The 17,783-nt window shown below is 49.4% G+C and overlaps 1 protein-coding gene across 1 annotated transcript; it reads left to right on the top strand.

Annotated features, from left to right (window-relative positions):
- The first annotated feature begins 968 nt into the window (after positions 1 to 968).
- Positions 969 to 14,772, top strand: NFAM1 (NFAT activating protein with ITAM motif 1). The gene is made up of 6 exons (XM_009707706.1): positions 969 to 1,023; positions 3,082 to 3,420; positions 4,471 to 4,577; positions 7,278 to 7,376; positions 11,930 to 12,016; positions 14,713 to 14,772. Exons 1-6 carry the CDS (start codon positions 969 to 971, stop codon positions 14,770 to 14,772), a joined length of 747 nt encoding a protein of 248 aa, XP_009706008.1.
- The last annotated feature ends 3,011 nt before the right edge of the window (positions 14,773 to 17,783 follow it).

The following is a 17,783-nucleotide window of genomic DNA, read 5'->3' as shown; positions in this document are numbered from 1 at the left end:
TCCCTACAATAGATTTCTTAAGGTTTGCCTGCATTGCGAAGCTGATTCAGAGCCAGCATCGTGTGGATCTGAAACATCCCAGCTGTTAGGGATGGGTTCGCTGCCTGGTTGTTCTCACTTCTAGAATATGTGCACCTTCCTCCGCAGTGACCCAGTGGAGGGAAGTTTTGTGGGGCCATTCCTCTGTGCTGACTGCTGATGTGGGCACTGGTTTTCTGTGTTGAAGGCAAACCTGGTGATCCCACGCTTGAGTTTTCACATAAAGGTGCTGGTGATGGTGCTGCTTTGCCCTGAACCCGCACCCTGCAGCACTGCTCAGTAGCTGCTCCGGGTGAACAAAGCACTTGATTAAGATAATTTCAAGTGAGGTGCCCTTATTCTAAAACCTGGATGGTCCATGCAGTGAGATAATCAGGAATAGCTGTTCCAAAACAACTGGGTAAACAAATCCTTGCAAAATTATGGTAAAAATCCCACTGTGCCATTTTTAAGCTTGTCCATCACTCCAGAGTCGGTTCAGTCCTTCCCCGAATTTGACTACATTCACTTCAAAGGGCCTCAATCGGCATCAGTCAAAGCACTTTTTTTTTTTTCCATATTCCAACATGAGGCTTCGGTCACTGTGGAATGTGACAGTTTGCTTTAATGCGTGTGATATTTTATGGTCATTGGGAGAAAAAACTGTATGCGTCCAAGAGCTTCTGGGCTAATCTTTGGACACCCACTGGTAGGTATGACACCACAGTAATCGTACAGGGAAATGAACCCCGGTGTGGGGAGGAGTCTGACCGAAAAGCAGAAGAGCCTGCATCTGCCAGGAACAGCTTGCCAAAAGCAGCGTCTGTCCGTCCCTTCGCAAACGAGAGGGGGTCAACCAGCCACCCGGGTGTGGAAATACCTGACAAACCCCCCATCTCTTTTGCCTTTTGGATCTTCTGGTTGCTTTCTTACAGCCTTTGACCCCCATCATGGCCTCTAATCTAAAAGTCATCTTCCTGTTTCCTTGGTTGCTTCAGTGTGGAGGTAAAAAAAAACCCAAACGTTTCTTTATTCCTTTTGTTTACTCTCACGTTTGTGCATATTAGAGCTTTTCCAGCTGCTATCTTTTGCTAATTTCCAGAGACCCCCTCTAGGAATTTGCACGCTGCTGCTATTTCTGTCTTTTAAGCATTTCAAAGCTGAGAGAGAGAATCCTCAAGAAAGGAGGAACATGGGAGAAGGGTTAGATAACCTAAATAAAATGGTTTGGCTTTTTCCCTGGCATGTTCTTCTCAAGCTAATGGCTCCTGGGATACTGTAAGAAGATGGATCTCTGCTCTGTTTTGTTACAGCAGTGCTTAGCCATGTCTTGTATAGAAACTATATTCATGTGTGTTCTGCTGGGTAGAGATGAGGAGGAGGATGATGAACGATGAATGTTTTTTAGAAAATAAGTCCCAGAAGAGACCGCTCAGGTTATCGCTCCCACAGCGTCTGCAGGATTTTCTGTGACCGCCTTTCCATAATCCTATACCTAGTGTACACAGGACTGTGCACTCACAACGACTGAGCTGTACTGTATTTCCTTTGCCTTTACAGCTACAAACCTTTTTCTAGGGATGTAACCTAAGCTCTTCCTTACTCCCAGGCTATCGTCCCTGGCTATGTCATCTGGACAGTGGCCGTGCCCTCCCTCCGGTGTTGCCCCCCACCCAAGGCTTCCTCAGTGCTCAGCATCCAGCAGCCCCAAGTCTGAGTTGCCTTTTCCGATGCCGAGTCCCGCTGTGCCGAGGTGATGCTGCTGTTGCGAGGCAGCGTGAGTGCGTGATGACAGGAAAGCGAGCCTGGCTGTGCTCTGGCACAGCTTTAATGCCTTGTTATGAGCCTGTTCAAAGATGCAGAACCCCAGGGAATCCCATCAAAAGCATGAATGGAAAAGCCCGCCCATCCCCTACTTTCTCTCTCTACTTTTTTTTTTCCCCCTTCTATTTTCATGTCTCTGAAAGAATCCTTCATTTTGTAGGAAGACTTGCGTGTAAGTTTCCAGTTCCCTTTTTTAAAGACAACGATGGTTTGCACAGGCCTCCTCTTAAGTTGCTTTATAGGTGGTGTTATGTCAGCTGCCAAACAAATAGATCCAGAGGCTGCCTGATGTTAAACCCAGATTTGGCTGGGAAGCCAAAGAGGTCCTGTACCCCAGGCTCCTTATTATCCTGTAGCCCACTCTTTGTTTTTTTTTATTTTTTATTAAACAAAACAAGGAGTGAACTATGGTATGGTTCCCCATCTGTGCTTATCCATCCTCTCTTGTAACTCCCGACATCATTGTCTGCTGAGTTGCAGTGACAGATCACTTTCAACAGCCCTGTCTGTGTAGGTAGGAAGCACGTGAAGGGCATGATCTCCCATCTGTCTGCCTAAGATACTGTCACGTATAGATACTTAAGGTCTCCAGTCTTCTGCAGATAGTTCCCGTATCTAGCATCGAGTCTTGCGCTTTGCTGCCCGTTTACAGGAGCGAAAGTTTGGAGTGATTAAGCTGCATCTTATTTCTCATGGCCCCGGTGCTGGCCCCCGTACACAATATGCAATTTCCTTCCTCACTCATGCTTCCGAAATACACAGTCCCGCTGATAACACCTGCCTGCGGACGGCACCTTCACTGACGCGGAGTCATCACCTGCTCACACGTAGATGCCCAAGCAGAGGTTCAGGAGATGTCCAGCTAGTGTTTGTCTTGGAAAATCGCTTTCTATTCCTCTGCCCGAAATACAGTCTCACACCGCTACAAAATCAGTTCGCTTCCTCCTTCATTTCCTGCCTTTCTGCGTGCTGGCGTTGTGCGGAGGAGCTCACAAGGGAAAAGGAGAAGCTTGTGAATGCAACAGGCTATTGCAAATCACACGGCAATTACCTAAGAGATGTGGCAGATCACCCAGGGCACGTGCTCTGAATCACTCCGTGTTTGACAAGGGCCAACGCTGCGTGCTACGGGCGCGCTTCCTGACATAATTTGCACAGTGTGATCCTGTCTTTGGGGCAGCAGCCCTCTCCTGACTTACAGTGATGTTAGATGACTGCTAACGATTATTGCCCTTACAGGGGGAAATGTGGATGTACAGCAGAAACCTCCAATCCAGGTTGCGCTGCTCAAGGAAGGAATATCCATCCCCTGTAAAGTCATCTTCCCTTACATGCCGAAATACACCAGATTTTCAATCATCTATTACTGGATTAATTCAATGGGCCAGAAAACGTCTATCTATAGAAGGTCGGAAAACGTACCCATCCCTTCTGGAAAAGAGAATAAGACTGCTACTGTATCTTACAACCACAGAATCATACCACTCGAAAACACCTCTTCTACGGGCACATACTACTGCCAGGTCAAATGGAGTGACATCGAGAAAATGGGAAAAGGAGTGTTTGTTCTTGCTAGAGGTAAGTGAACAACCAGAAAGGGAGGGCAGGCAGTTAAAAATCAGCTGGATCTGGCTATGAAAAGATGACCTCCGCTCTTTTTCCTCTACCCAAACACGCTATGAAGTCAGGGGGGAATACTACTTATGCCCAATCCTTAGTGCCATCAGAGTTGAATGCACTTCACACAGGTGACCTGGGCTCCTGTTCCCAGTGCACAGATGGGGACGTGAAGATGCAGTCATTTTTATCTGCCCTGCCGCAGCCTCCTGGGAACAGCAGGCTTCAAGTCAGGGTCTAACCAGGGAGCCTGGGCACAGGGTCAGAGGGTGCTTTTAGGTGTCAGTGTTCAGGATTTGGCACTTAGCAGTGTGACAGAGGCGGTCAAACACAAGGTCAGTCGTTAGGGTGCTCGCCATAATCTGATGTACAGGTTAGGGGCTCACGAAGAGGTGAGGGGCTCACCGTGATTCCCTCCCCCTTTTCCATGTGGTACCAGGAGATGGTTGGTTGTTAATGCTCAGACTGGAAAGCAAGGGAGAGCTTCGTGCCAAGATAAGAGGAATGTTCTAGAAAAGTGACGAGGACATGCGTGCTGCTGACTGGCTGGCTTTGCATTACCGAATGCTGGATATGAAAAACTTCTTAGAAAGTGTAGATGCAAAGAGCCGTGATGAAATAGCTTTGCTAGAGCGGTCAGAGGATGCCTACAGTACGCGTCCTGCTAGTGTGTATAGCCTGTGTGCTTTCCACCATCTATCTTTCTGCCCCTATCACTAAAGACCTTTGCCAGCCTCTACCTACCGCCTTCCTTGGCTCTCATCGTTTTGTCACCTCCCTCTAACCTACATGAAGTGCAGCTGCTTGTATCCTGTCTCTTCTGCGTGCTTCTTCACCTGCACCCTGCTCTCTGTTCCGTCAGACGAGGTTTCGAAGGGTGTGTGCACCTGTGCCACCGTATTCTGCACTGCTGCTGTATTTTAGTTCTCTCAAGGCTCTTTCCAGGGTTAAAAATGCAGCAGGATTGTAACTTGCACTCACACTGTGAATCTTTTGCCTCCTTTCTTACAGGTACAGGGTACGTAGAGACCTCTTATGGGTGGGAAGTCCTCATTACCCTTTTTTTTCTTGCTGCACTGAGCATCGCCGCAACAGCTCTGCTTCTGTGGAAAAGAAAGGCAAGTTATAACCAAATAAAAAGCAATACCTGACACGACCCATTCTAGGAATTTATTTCATTTGCTTCTAACTTGGCTGGATTGGAAGTCCCCGTGCTGAAATTTTCCATGCTGGGTGTCTGCCTCGGGTTTATTTTCTTTAAGTTCGGTCTTTCTGAGAAAAAAGATTACAGGAAAGACAAAAGGAGTCATTGATTTGTCCATTAAAGAAATTCTGGTAATCATTTTGACTCTGGCATGTTCTGCTTTAGAGCAAGGGGGGCGAGAAGTCACACTAGCAGTGTGCTGGCCCTGAGAATATTCGAGGCGATGGAGCCTTGTGATGGGCTTTTGGAAATTCGCAGTTTGTGCATGCTCAGTCATGGCTCTCGTCAATTTGGAAGCTCAGTTGTCTAAAGGAGCCTCTGCGAGGCTGCCTTTCCCCACGGTGCCAGACAGACAGGTCATGCCCTGTGCACCCAAGCAAGTCTGCTGCAGCTTTGGTGGCAGGAGGAGGGCAGGGCTCTCCCTGTTTCTAATCCTCCTTCAAGACGGAGGCTACTCTGGTTCAAGGACACAACCTGATTGCAAAGAGACCGTGCAACTGTGGTCCTGAGCCATGGCTTGGGCACCACAGAAAGCAGTCGGCAGTGTTGAGGGGATGGGGACCAGAGCCTTGGGCATGTGTTTGGCAGAGAAGATGTTAAGAGACAGAGTGAGAGAGGAAAGTCAGGACAAGGATCCCAAGGAAGCCTGTGTGGAAGTCCAAACTAACTGGAAAAACAGAGAGAGACAAGGACCTGAGGAGCAACCTGCTTTAGTTGGGTCTGCTTTGAGCAGAGGGGGATTGGACTAGACAATCTCCAGAGGCAGGTATCTTCCAACAGCAGTGATTCTGTGAGGCTGGAAGAAGGAGCCTTGAGAGGGAAACTGGGACTGGAATCTGGAGTGAGGAAGCACTGGAGCTTGGAGGAGGGAGTTAAGACTGGACTGACAGGGCCCCTTGGGTGAGCAGACCAGTGGCACAGGTTGGGACCAGCTGGGTAAGGAAGTGGAAGCTGGGATGAGTAGCTGAGAGCAAAGGGGAAACCAGGAGTGGGCAAGAAAGGATGTAGAGAGCAGGAGAAGAAAAGCCGAAAGTAGGGCTGAAAGATCTGGATGAGACAAGGGCCCTGTGGAAAAAAACTCTGGAGTCCTGATACTGGAATCCCTGTTGTTTGGGGAAAACCTACTGTTCCTCGTACCGCCACCCCCAGGCGTTCAAATGGCATCCTCTGCATTCTTCCAGAGATCTCAAGGCTGGCTTAAAAAAAAAAAAGATGTCTTTTAGAACAGAATTTGGGGAGTGTTGTTTTCTAGGTAGAGTATGCCCCATATTTACTCTTTCAAGCTGCTCTGCCACCATGACAGCAGACTCTCTGAGTGCATTTGGATGTGGAGGCTGTCCTGCTGGTACCGTCCTACGACTCTAAGGAGCATCAGGCTTCAGCACACACCGTCAGAGATCATGAGGTTGAAAACGGAATGGCAGCACTTGGCAGACCTGCTAATCTCGTGAGACTCACCTTGCAGGCAGTCTGATGGAAGGGGAAGGAGCGTAAGCGGCAGAGTGACTAGGCTGGAGACAGGCCCCCATCTCTGCTTGCCTAGACACTGTCTCCGTTGGGATGAGGAGGGAGGCACTGTCACGACTTGCCGATTGGCATCTCTGGGTTTTGAGGTGGGCCTGCAAGTCTCACACCTATGGGCTCTCCGTGGGGCCCGAAGAGATCGTGCAGTCATTACATTTGCACTCCTGCAGAACACAGCCCATATTTCTCACCACAGCTTGCTCAGACCTGCTGGTTTAAAAATGTTTATCTTTAAGAGAAGCTATTTAGCATCCTCCTTAGTTACTAATGGACTGGAAAGCAGTTCATCGTTTTCATGTGATGTGAATATAATCATCCCACTTCTTTCCGAATTAGAACAGAGATACTTAGCAAAGCCTTCTGCCTTTTCTGCCTCCTCTCTTGCTTGCTGAGCAGGGCTAACCCTTATCTGTGCATGAATGGAAAGTGTTCAAGGAGAACTCATCTGATGCAAGAAACATTTCAGAGGAAGAAATCTTCTTCCTTCAACTCTGTGCTGAACTTCCACGTTAGTGTATCAGTGACTATATGTCATCGTTAATGGTCGTCTGGCGCTCCCCTCTAGACTGCGAATTAGCAAAAGCTTCCTGGCCAAATCCTGACAAAAGTCACTGCATTGGTTTAGTGGTGGACTTGGCCATGCTAGGTTTATGGTTGGACTTGATGATCTTAAAGGTGCTTTTCAACCTGAATGATTCTATGGTTCTATGCATTTTGCCCCTCTGAAATTCCCACACACGCTTTGAACAGGGCCCTGCTTTACGCTCTGTCTTACAGCATTGTTGTGTGCTGTTAAATACTTAAACTCTCCGTCTAGCAAAGTTTCAGTGGCGGAAGTGATTTGTATGTGTGCACAGAGCCCAGTTCTCCTTTCCTCTGCTCTGGTGTAAGGCACCGGGACTCCTCCACTTTACCCTGTGGTGAGGAAAGGGACCAGCCCGCGTTGTGCAGAGCGTGCCAGCCCTCTTTGCTGTGGAAGCACTCAGGGGGTCTGCGAGCACCTGGCTTTGGCATGACGTTGGTGTTCACTTTGCCTTCGGGGAGATGGTGTTTTCTCCAAATGTGTCATTTGGTGTCTTGTCCTGACCAGGTGTTGTGCCCTAGAAGGAGCCAGCTAAATATCCTGACACAGAAGGTGGAAACGCAGCCCCCTTCAGCCAGCCCACCACCACCACCTCCGGTCTATGACGTGAGTACCAGAATCGCCCTCCATCCCTTCTGTCCACAGTCACGGTACAACCCTTCCTTTCCCTGCCCCGCCACGGTACAGACACCACCAGTATCACGATGTGAAGCATCAGCAATACCTGCACACCAGCCTGGTACTGGTGACCTTGCTCCTGTGCTCGGCCCTGCTTAGCTTCTCCCAGGACTGTGCGTGTTGGGTGTCTCCATCCTGGTCCCACTCGTGGCCTCCCCAGAGCCAAAGGCTTGCACCGTGCTGGGCTGGGCAGCACCCTGCTCTCTGCCAGCAGCGTGGTGGCACAGAGCAGCAAGCGTGGAGCCAGAGAGGGTTCCTGCTGGTAGAGGTAGAAGGGACTCCAGAAGTCAGGAAGGAAGGGATCTCAGCCCCACATTGTTCTGCAGAGGGTCTCAAGGACATGCCCTGCCTAGCTGGAGAGTGAGGGCTCAGGGAAGGGATGGAGAGAAGCGCTCCCCCCAACAACCCCAGCTGTTCAGAGCCCCTGCTATGACACCTTCACTGGTGTCAGCATCACACACCACTGCAGTCCTGAGAAGACTGTCTTGCTCTCAGAGGGAGAAGGGCAGGAAGAAAGTGAAAGGAGTCTCTTTTTTGGAGCATTTCCCTTTTCATTGTGTAGGATCTCCTTTTCCATTCCCCCCACTGGGGAACGCCGATGGCTCCCACTCCTCGAGCCCAGTAGCTGCAGCGTCGTAGGTAATGGGATTGGAGTGGCTCTCCTGAAATGTCAGGCCCAGACCTCAGCTACCTCAAGTAACCATGACCCCTAATCCTATTTACAACCCGTCCAGCTCCATTTTAAATGGATTCCCTTTTCTCCCATGGGAGGGCTGCTCCACTAAGAAGGGAAGGGTGTTGTTTTTTTCCCCCCGTGATCTGTGGGACAAACAAGAGGGAATAAAATGAAAGTGAGTAGAGAAGGATGTTGCCTGAATATTAGGAAACCTTTCTGACTGCGAGGTCTATAAGGGCTGGAAATGTCTCTCCGAGGAAAACCTGTAAGCTCTGCTGCATTAATCATTTAAAGTAAACAAAGCGAAGCTCTGGAGGATTTACTACAGAGAGGAGCAAAGCTCTGCCAAGGAGGCAGGAGACCTGATAAGGGGCAGATATGAACGAGAGGATGGGCCTGCCCCCTCCTCCTTCTCACTTTGGGGGGGGGGGGGCACCATTTTGTGGCCATTTAATTTATGGAGTAGAGGTTTTAAAAAAAGCCCTATGTATTGTACATGATATGTTTATTCTGGGCAAAAAGCAGTGCTTTGAGTAAAGGAGGTTGCAGGTTATAAACCTTTTCATTTGTATCAAGTAATTTCTTTTTAATTCGGGCTTATAAAAATCCGAATGGGTAGTTTCCTGCTGCTGAAGTGGATGATTTCTGCGAGGAGACAAAAAAAAAATCAAATCCATTTCTCGCTCAGTCGGCCTCGTCATGCATCCTTAGCTCCATCTTAATTACATGTTTCATCATGTTGTTCTGTTCAGGAGGCCCCACTAAGGCTAATATAGCAAGCCAGCAGAGCCAGCCTTAGGCACAGGCAGTCCCGGGAGCTGGCTGGGACCCCGTGCTCGCAGGAGCCCTATGGACCTGGCCCAGCCAGCCTTCCCCCAAAGCCTGTTAAGCACACACCAGCTGTGCGGGGCTCTCGGCCAGCCCGGTGTGCAGGGCAGGTGGCTCAGCCCTCTTTGGCAGAGCTGCAAGCAGCCTCGGACCATCTCCTGCCTGCTGCGGGGGGTACGAGCCTGCCCCACGGGAGGTTACTTTATGGTGGAGCAGCTGCTGCGAGGTGACTCGTTCAGGCGTGAGGCAGCAACTCCTGCCGCAGACGTGGCACACGGTGAGAGCAGGGCTGCGAGGTGAAGAGCGGGGAGCACGGGCCTGCGAGGTTTAACAGGGAAGTTAGTCGGGGAGAAAGGGTGAGAGCCCGGGGATGGAGACCCTGCGTCGGATGAGCCCTCAGGACGGGTTATGGGAGTGGAAAGTCGACAAACTTTATTTCCTTTGCCCCATTGCTAAATTTTGTTGGGACTCTGCACGGTGTAAACCCAGCCCTGCAAACTGCGTTTGAAATTAGGTGCGTTGTGAGAACCTGTTGGTGTTAAATTGGGTGTTGAACACAGTGCTTAATTCATGGGGAGGGCAGAAATCTGTGGTCAGCATTGGGGCAAGGAAAGGGGAAGGACAGGTGAGAACTCCAAGTGATGAGATAAAAAAGGAGGTCAGAGATTAGGGAACAGGACAGGACGCCAGCACGTGCCAGATGTGAAGGAAAGCAAGAGGTCAGAGTCTGGTAAAAAGTCGGATCAGGGAAGCACAGTGTCTTTGCAGGCCTGGAGCTGGGTGCAGGAGCAACAGGAGGCAGCGCTGGACATCAGAGTTAGGGCTTGGAACTGGCTGGTGCAGCTCATTAAATGCTTTGGGTTATCCTACGTGGCAGCAAGGCTCACCCCTGGCATGAGAAGGGTCCTGGCGCACCTTCTGCAAAGCCATCCTGCTTCCAGGAGCAAATGCCTTCCCCAACAGCTCTTCCAGCTGCCGCCGTTTACCGGGTGGTCCCTGGGGTGGGTGTACGCAGTGAAAAGCAGCAGGTAGCAAAAAGCTCCGGTAATAAGGGGGCAGCTGGGCACCCACTTTGTTTTGACTACGATGCCAGGTTGTCCCTTGACCTTTTTGTCCTTCTCCAGCCCCGGAGCCGCTCTGCCTCACTGACCCAAACCTGTATTTTCCTCTGTCTTCCAGCTTAGCTGCCTAGTTAACGAGCAGCTTGGAAATAACAATCCGAGGGACTCGCTTCATCCGCTTTACACTTCAAACAAGCTTTTTTGAGCAGCAAACAGAACTCCTGCAGCGCAGGCGGGTTCCAGAGCACAGGAGCTTTTCCCAGTGCGAGGGAGACAAGGAGGCTGCTTGGGGATGGGAAGGCATCTGCCAGCAGGGAGAGGCCTTGTGCGCCTCCACTGTGACAGTAGCAGGTGGTCAGTGACCAAGTAAAAGTAATTAATTTGCAAATGGCAGTTGGAGACACCAGCTTTCCAACTGGCTTGTGGAGGGAGGGAATCTTTTTTGGAGGTTAAACACCAAAAGGATCCTTCTTGCTGGCGAGTGGCTTCAGACTGGAGCAGTGAAAGAGGCTGCCTGTCCTGCCAAGGGGACATGGAGCCAGGCTGCTGGGAGCGCAACACGCGGGACGAGGCCGTTGATGCGAGCATCACAAAGAGAATTGAAAATGAGGACGGGGAAATGGGATTTTTCTGTGTGCGCATGTGCACATGCGAATAGTTAGGAATATCTGCGTAGGCAAGCGGGTTGTTGGGAGTGGGAAGCAGACAGGTGAAATAATTTGACTGTTCCTGAAGGAGGAGTGGGAATGGGAGAGCTGTGTGGGGCTCCATTCACTGCGACCCCCTCGTGTCTGAGGGCCAGTTTGTTCCAAGCCTTGCTCCCAAATGCTGCTCCTCTATCATCTGGTTCTGTTCAAAGCACTATCCCGCTGGCCAAAAGATGCCAAGTATTTGCAACTCCGGGTGAAATGATGAGGCTTCAGGTGCTTGACAGCAACAGAATCAAACCTCCACGTTTTGCTCGTCCTCCTCGCCGTGTTGCAGGGCACCTCGCTCCCTTTGCAGTCTCTCCACTAATGCCATCTGCCCCTCTTGCAGCCGGAGCTCCTCCCATCTTCCTGTTGCCAGAGAAACAGCCACCTTGGCAACCTGCTGTCATCCTTGAAACACACATGGAAAAGCCCTCCTGATTGTTATGTTTGATCCTTCAGGCAGATCTGGAACATCACTCAAACTGACACGCATCTCCCATGACACGATTACCCGCGAGACTGGCGGGTGCATACGCGTGTAGGGCATGCGTGTGTTCCTCTTGTGTGGGACCACGGATACATTTGAGGGCTTGGGAGTGTACTGATTTTTTTCTTTTATTGTTATTTGCTCACTCTAAGAAGAAAGGAGAGTTCTGGCTTGGAAAAAACCCCCAGTCAATAAAAAGAAGTCATGCCCGATGTAGGGTTTCCCATTTTTGGCAGCCCCTGTGCTTCAGGACCTTCAGTCTCATTCCTCTTCTCACCTTTCTGTGCCCAGAATAACCATGAGCAAGAGCTTGTGGGTGTCAGGCACCTAAGCAGTCCTGGGCGATGCAGAGCGCTGCCCGTTACCTGTGGTCCCCATGGTGCACAACGTCCTTTCATGTGGCACAGGGGTCTTTATTGCATGTTCTGGGACAATTTGGAGCAGAAGGAGGCAGGGGCATTGGTATTCTTCGCCACTGCCTTACATGGGGTAGGTAACTTCAAAGCCTGTCTCTGTGAGCCTGAAAAAGGAAGACGATGCAGCTGCATTGTAGAGATTTCAGGGCAAAAGGATTTTCTGTTTGCCCGAGTTCAGGTCAGGAACTTCAAAATTCTGGAGATGGCAGGCGTTCCTAAAAAATGTCAGGCATGAGATGGGGAGCAACCCAGTGGGCAATTAGTTGTCTTAAACCTGAGTAATTTATTTGACCCCTGCTCTCCTTTCTCTTCCCTGTGCAGAGCCTGGATTTGCAGCAAGTTGATGTCTATTCTGTCCTCAAGAGCAACACAAACAACCCGTCACCCAGGAAGAGTCCTCCAGGGGAGGTAAGGGCTGGGGCCCTGTTCTTGGAGAGTTCCCTTATGCACTGGGCGCATGGGGGAAGAAAACCCACAGAGTTGCCACGGCCCTAGCGGTGTGTGTGTCTCCAGTCCCACCAAAAGCGGAAAATGGGACGTGGCATCTGCTCGCCAGCTGGGCTGCACATGTAGCCTATCTTCCCTCTTCCGGCAGAACCCTTGCTCCTGCAGCTCTACCAGATCTGGCAGTCCCGGTTTCACGCAGATGCTTTGCTGTATGACGTACGCTGAAAGGCATCGAGGGGTTTGGCATTGCTGTTCCCTCTGAACGGGACGGACGTTCATGGAGAGTTGGCCAGATGCTGCTCCCTACTATTCCCTTTCCAGATTATTTAGGCAGCTGAGAAGTCCTCTGGGGTAGAGGAATCTGTGCAGCAGGGGCAGACCTTGGGCACAGCTTTGCTCTCACTGGCATTAAGCGCCTGAGAGCCATTTCATGGTAGCAGAAGCTAAGATGGTCTGAGCAGAGGCCGGGCTGATACAGCTCCTGTCGGCTCTGGGGCTTAGGAAAAGGAAGTGTGGGTACGTTTTGGGCTCAGATCTTCTTGCTGGGCTAGAAGTTACAAGTTAGAGACAAGGAACTAAATCCACTCCTAGTGAAAGTAGCTACAACTTGGAATATGCAGGTGCAGATCAGTTGTGGGGGCCACATGGAGCAGACCAGAGGCCCACACAGCCCTCTACCCTGCCTTTGGCAGGCATTCGCTGTTTTGTAGGGACAAAACTTGCATCAGGCACCCCAGGGAACATTTCCTTCCTGTCCTCAGAACTTCATTATTCTTTTCCCCTCCAGACTCTTATCTGCTTAAAGAACCATATTCACTCTTCTAACGTTGGAAAATGTTCCTGAAAAATGTCTCTTGCTTCCTCCCACTGATGTCCTGTTGGGGAGGGTTCCCCAGGTTACCTATGCAGTGTGGAGCATGGCACCAGCTTCAGCTGGCACCATCCCTCTGTTTCACGAAGGACAGTATTTTCCAGCGTCTGAGGCATTTTCACAACTCCCACCTTTTAGGAAAAGGAGGTCTAAAATCAAGCGGCCTTCTTTGCATCAGAGCTACTTGCCATGCGGTCTGGTCCCCAGGCCGGCTCCTGCAGTTACTGCTGTGGCACCATGGCGGTTGGTGGTAGCAGAGGCAGCGGCAGGGATCTGATTATCGAGGGGAAGCACGGGTTGGTTTATATCGGCTGTCTTATACGCCAGTGCCTCATATGCGCTGAAAAGACAACATCCCTGGGTTTATGTTCTTGCTGCATTTTTAATTACTTGGATAGGGAGAACAGTAGGTCCTGATCCCTCTTCCCTGTCCTATTTATTCTTGTGTATACCTTTATCAGCTGCCCCCTTCGAAATGACTCAGTCTGGATGCCGAGATGCAGCACGTGTGGGTTTTTTTCCCTACCATGGAGCTGTCTGGGCTGCGCTGAATTGCTTGTGTGTGGCCCACGCCACTCAACCACTGCTTTGGGGGGCAGCAGGTCTGTAAAACAGAGCAGGAGCAAAGCAACAAAGCAAGAGCAAAGGAGCATCTGTGTGTGAGCGGGTCTGGCGCTGGTGGTCTCAGCCAGTGTGGGGTAAAGGTTGAAGCAGAAATGGGAGAAACAAAGGAGAAGAAAGCAAAGGGAGGGGATGGGATGAGCTCTCGCAGCAAGAGCAGACACCGGCAAGCGTCCTCAGTTCTTGTGCTGGTCAGAAGGAAGGGAAGGGTGAGCGGCAGGGCCCCGTGATCTCTGCACGGGAGAATTTGGCTGCGCTTTCCACTACTGTTGCAAGCACCTTGACAGCTTCCCTCTCAGTCATCCTGAGCTGTGACCGCCTGGGACTCTCATCCTCCAGCTGGCTGGTGCCAGAATATAACAGAGTGTTTTCCCTAAGAGTGAGACTTGTGGGCCAGTGGGTTTGGCCCGTGAGTGGGAGCTGGGATTGCTGAACGGCAGCTGGCTCCGCTGCGGAGGGTCCAGGCCGGCGCGTGCTGCAGGATGCTGCGCATAGAGGGGGAGCTGTAAAGGGCAGCAGGGCAGAGAGCCCCTGGAACGAGAGCGTTTGCACGCCATCGCGCTGGACTGTCAGCCAGCTTGGGTAGCGAGGAGTTAATCCCACATGCTTTGGAGGTGCCTGCGCTCAGCACTTTTGTAAAATGTTTCCCTTTGGTGGTGGCAGCAGAGAAAATGCTAGTGTAGGTAGGGCTTCATTCACCCGGTGGCATTTCAGCTACTTGCTGTGTAACCTTGCTTACAGCAGGCCTGTGCCACACAGCGCTTAAAATATCAGTCTGTCAGCGCCTTGTCTACACAAGGAACGGTTGTGAGGAATAGACTCAACTGTTGAAGAAACAGGATTGAGGAGGTCAGGGAATTCCTCCTTCACAGAATCCAAAGTGATTTATTTTTTCACCAAGTCCAATTTTCCCTCCCCTCCCTGTCTGACAGCTTTTTGGGGGAAGAGTGACAAGTAAAGGAGGCATCTTTATCCCTTGGGCTGGATTAGTCACGTTCGTCTCTGGCGGAGCAACATTTCTCACTGTAGTGGCTTCCGTTTCAGTGGATCACTTACAGCCATTTCTAACAGAAGAAACGTCAGTGTCTGCTTATTAAGAATTAATTCATCATCTCTTGAATAATTTTCCTCCATTTCTTTTTTTTTCCTTTTCATCATTCTGCAGACACCTAAGGAGCAAGCAACTCGAGAAGAATCCTCTGATACATTGTATGAGAATATCTAACAGGGAAGATCTGACCCTATGTGGACCAGACATCTTTCTGTACAGCAGAACTGCTCTCTTACATCCCCAGTTCTCTGCAGAGATCCACAGTGACTTCAGGGCACAACCACGAGGGACCTCTGAACCCCTGGCTCCTTCTAAACTGCCCTTCGTTAACGACAGAATGCATCTGTTCAGATCCCACTGGGCCTCAGTCTGCATTGATGCAGCAAAGCTATTTTGCAGCAGAGCTCGTTGATGCAAAAGAAAAGCTGCTTTTGTCAAGCACTCACAGGTATCTTAGAAATGGTGCAGATGGGATCTGGGCAGGTTTCTTTCACCTGGCCTGGCTGAAATACTTAAATCTCGATCTTCTGTCAATGATAGGACAATCCAGAGCCCTCCCTGCTTGCTGGCTTGATCTTCCAGTCCTGACCTGCAGCAGTCCATCTGATCCTGTGCCTGTGGCTTTCCTGACGTGGCCATCAGGCCTTCATGCATAGTTTAACCGAGATCCAAGCATCCACCTGCCCATTTTTCCTTTCTCAGGAACCCCCCAGTGAAACATGCTTCCTCATAATCTGCTAATCCCATCAAGTAGTCACAGATGCCTGCTGTGACCGTACTCAGTCGACTCAAATCAGTGCCTCTGAGTAAATGCTTTCCCTGCAGCAATATCGGCAGTATACAGTGAGGACTGGATGCGCAGACAGAGATAAAGATGGAGAAAAGGAAAACAGAGAAAATATCCCTGCCTGGCGACACATCTCAGTGGCAGTGCCCTTTCCAGAACAAGGAAGAGGAACAAGGAGGTGGGAACCCGAGGGAACTCCCTTGCTGGGGCTGCATAAGCCAAGCGGGTCCAGGGCCAGGTTCCAGCCCGGAGAAGTTCAAGCCGAGCTCCCCAGTTTCCTGGTCTTCTTGGCAATGAGCATTGTTATCGCTTGCGATATTGAGCCTCTGTGGGAGCAGGCATGGTCAGCTCTGCCCCACCAAAACCTAGAGGTTTGCCTTTGTTTCAGCTGACCAGTATTTCCCAGCAAGGGGACAGAGCTCATTTACCCCCGTCCCCGCACGTTGTTTGGCCAGGTAGACCAGTTCTGAAACTCAGAAGGACTGAGGGAGGCCCTAGAGGGGAATTTTCTATCCAAGCTCTTCTCTCTCCTCTCAGCTGGAACTTGCCTACCATTTGTGCTGATGCATATTCTAGTTCTGATAGGGAAGAGGTTACATTAAATATCCATGTAACACGATCAAACCAGTGGATCAAAAAGCTGAGGTTGTTTTATCTCAGATTAAAAAACAACAACTAAATAACAACCAAACAAGACCAACCCAAAATAAGAATATGCAGCATAACTTGAGAGGAATCATAGAAACCGCTTTAAAGAAGAAGATCAAATTAAAATTGAGCTCCAGGGTCATAGGACCCTCTCTAGTTGAAGATAATGTTGCTATGCATCAGAGATAGAGGCTATGGAAAATGTCTCCGGGGCCTCCAGCCTTCCTATACTATGTTTAAAGAGATAATCCGCTTATTGCTTTGCTCTTTTTATTAGAAGAGATTTCAAACATGCAATTTGGACTTTCTTTAACCACAGGAAAATGCTTTTCTCTTCCCAGTGTTGAGGAATTCATTTCAGAAAGAGCAACAAATAGACAGCATGCCTTATTCGACCCGTTTTCCATTTGTTAAGTGATGTCGACAATTACAAAAAAAGTATTTTTGAAGTAAAAAAATTTAGTGTTTACTAATATCACCAGAAAACATTTGTGTTCACAGAAGAATTTACAGAGGGTGGTACAGGTATAAGAATTCTTTTCCTTAACAAATTTGAAGAAATGATGAGATGAATATAAATATGTTGCAGCATGGCAATAAAGTATTCAGCAGAAGCTGGTGGATTAGATGAAAAGTGAAAACTTCCAAATTAATGCTGCTTGGGTTTTGTGTTTTGCTTTTTAAATGTTATAAACACTAAGAATACTGGGTGCTACTGGAAATTTCCTGGCAAGGATCTCACTTTGCAGTGAATTGATTTGTCTTGTCTTTCTGTTAGCTGTTTAAATAGTGTGTTTCTTTCTTACATTTATGCCTGAACAATGCTGTATGGTAATTAGCTGAAGCTGTTTAAAATGAAACACGAGAGGAAGAACGGTATTTGGAATAGAAAAGGCTATTCTAGAACAGTCAGTGCTAAGGCACTGGAAGAATCACACCAGGTTGTGATCCCTTAAATGAAAAAGTAAAAATTTCCAAGAACCACTGGCAAGTCTGGGGACCTGGGCTGCGCGCCACAGCTTGCCAAAGTCGGGGGGAGTCGCTGCGTTGATTTGAAGGGGTTTTGGGTTGGCCCTGCGAGGGTAAAAGGCTGCTGCATGAGACAGAGGAAGTTTTGAAGCTACGTAGCCAGAAGCTAATATCACGTCTTTAGCATCGTGCACCATGGGCAGCCACAGTAGTGTCAGAGTGTGTGAGAGAGAAAGGTATAAAGCAGGAGACTGTGAGAGCAGGGATGTTTTTAAACGGCACAGAGTTTTCCAAGGAGGTATGAGGAAATGCCTTCAGGCACAAGTAGGAGAGACTAGGAAATATAATTTCTATTATATTGGTACAGCTACTTTGTAGCAGAGATTTGTTCAGGAAAAAGGCAGTCGTTTGGTCTTTTTGTCTTACCTGGCTCTATGGCCCATGAGAACAGATGCAGAAAATGAGTATTACTAGCAGGAGAGGAGGAGTTCATTTTTAAGTCTTGAGCAATTGAAAAGAGAAAAAAAAAAAAAAAAGAGGAGAAATTAAGGATTGGCTCCCCCAGCTCCACAAAGGTGAGAGGTGATGACTGGCTTGTTGTGTTCACTCTACACTTTTTGCTTTAAAATGAATGTCAAGAATGGATTCCTCTTAAAAACTGTGTCCCTAAGGGCCTCAGCTCCACTTGCTTCCCCCAGCATGGTGCTGTTAAGCACAGAGCATGCTTTCAGGTTACGGTGGTATAATCTTTGATTCCCAGGTGTTGAATTATCCTTTTGCA

This window comes from Cariama cristata, unplaced genomic scaffold (assembly GCF_000690535.1).
Source record: "Cariama cristata isolate BGI_N322 unplaced genomic scaffold, ASM69053v1 scaffold38069, whole genome shotgun sequence".
Taxonomy (NCBI): Eukaryota; Metazoa; Chordata; class Aves; order Cariamiformes; family Cariamidae; genus Cariama; species Cariama cristata.
The sequence above is the reverse complement of the archived record's forward strand: the minus strand, read 5'-3'. Positions and strand labels throughout refer to the sequence as shown.

Coding starts and splice junctions, on each gene's coding strand:
- NFAM1 (XM_009707706.1), top strand. CDS start 969: ATGGCCTCTAATCTAAAAGTCATCTTCCTGTTTCCTTGGTTGCTTCAG. Junction 1,024..3,081: donor TTGGTTGCTTCAGTGTGGAG/GTAAAAAAAAAC, acceptor TTGCCCTTACAG/GGGGAAATGTGGATGTACAG. Junction 3,421..4,470: donor AGTGTTTGTTCTTGCTAGAG/GTAAGTGAACAA, acceptor CCTTTCTTACAG/GTACAGGGTACGTAGAGACC.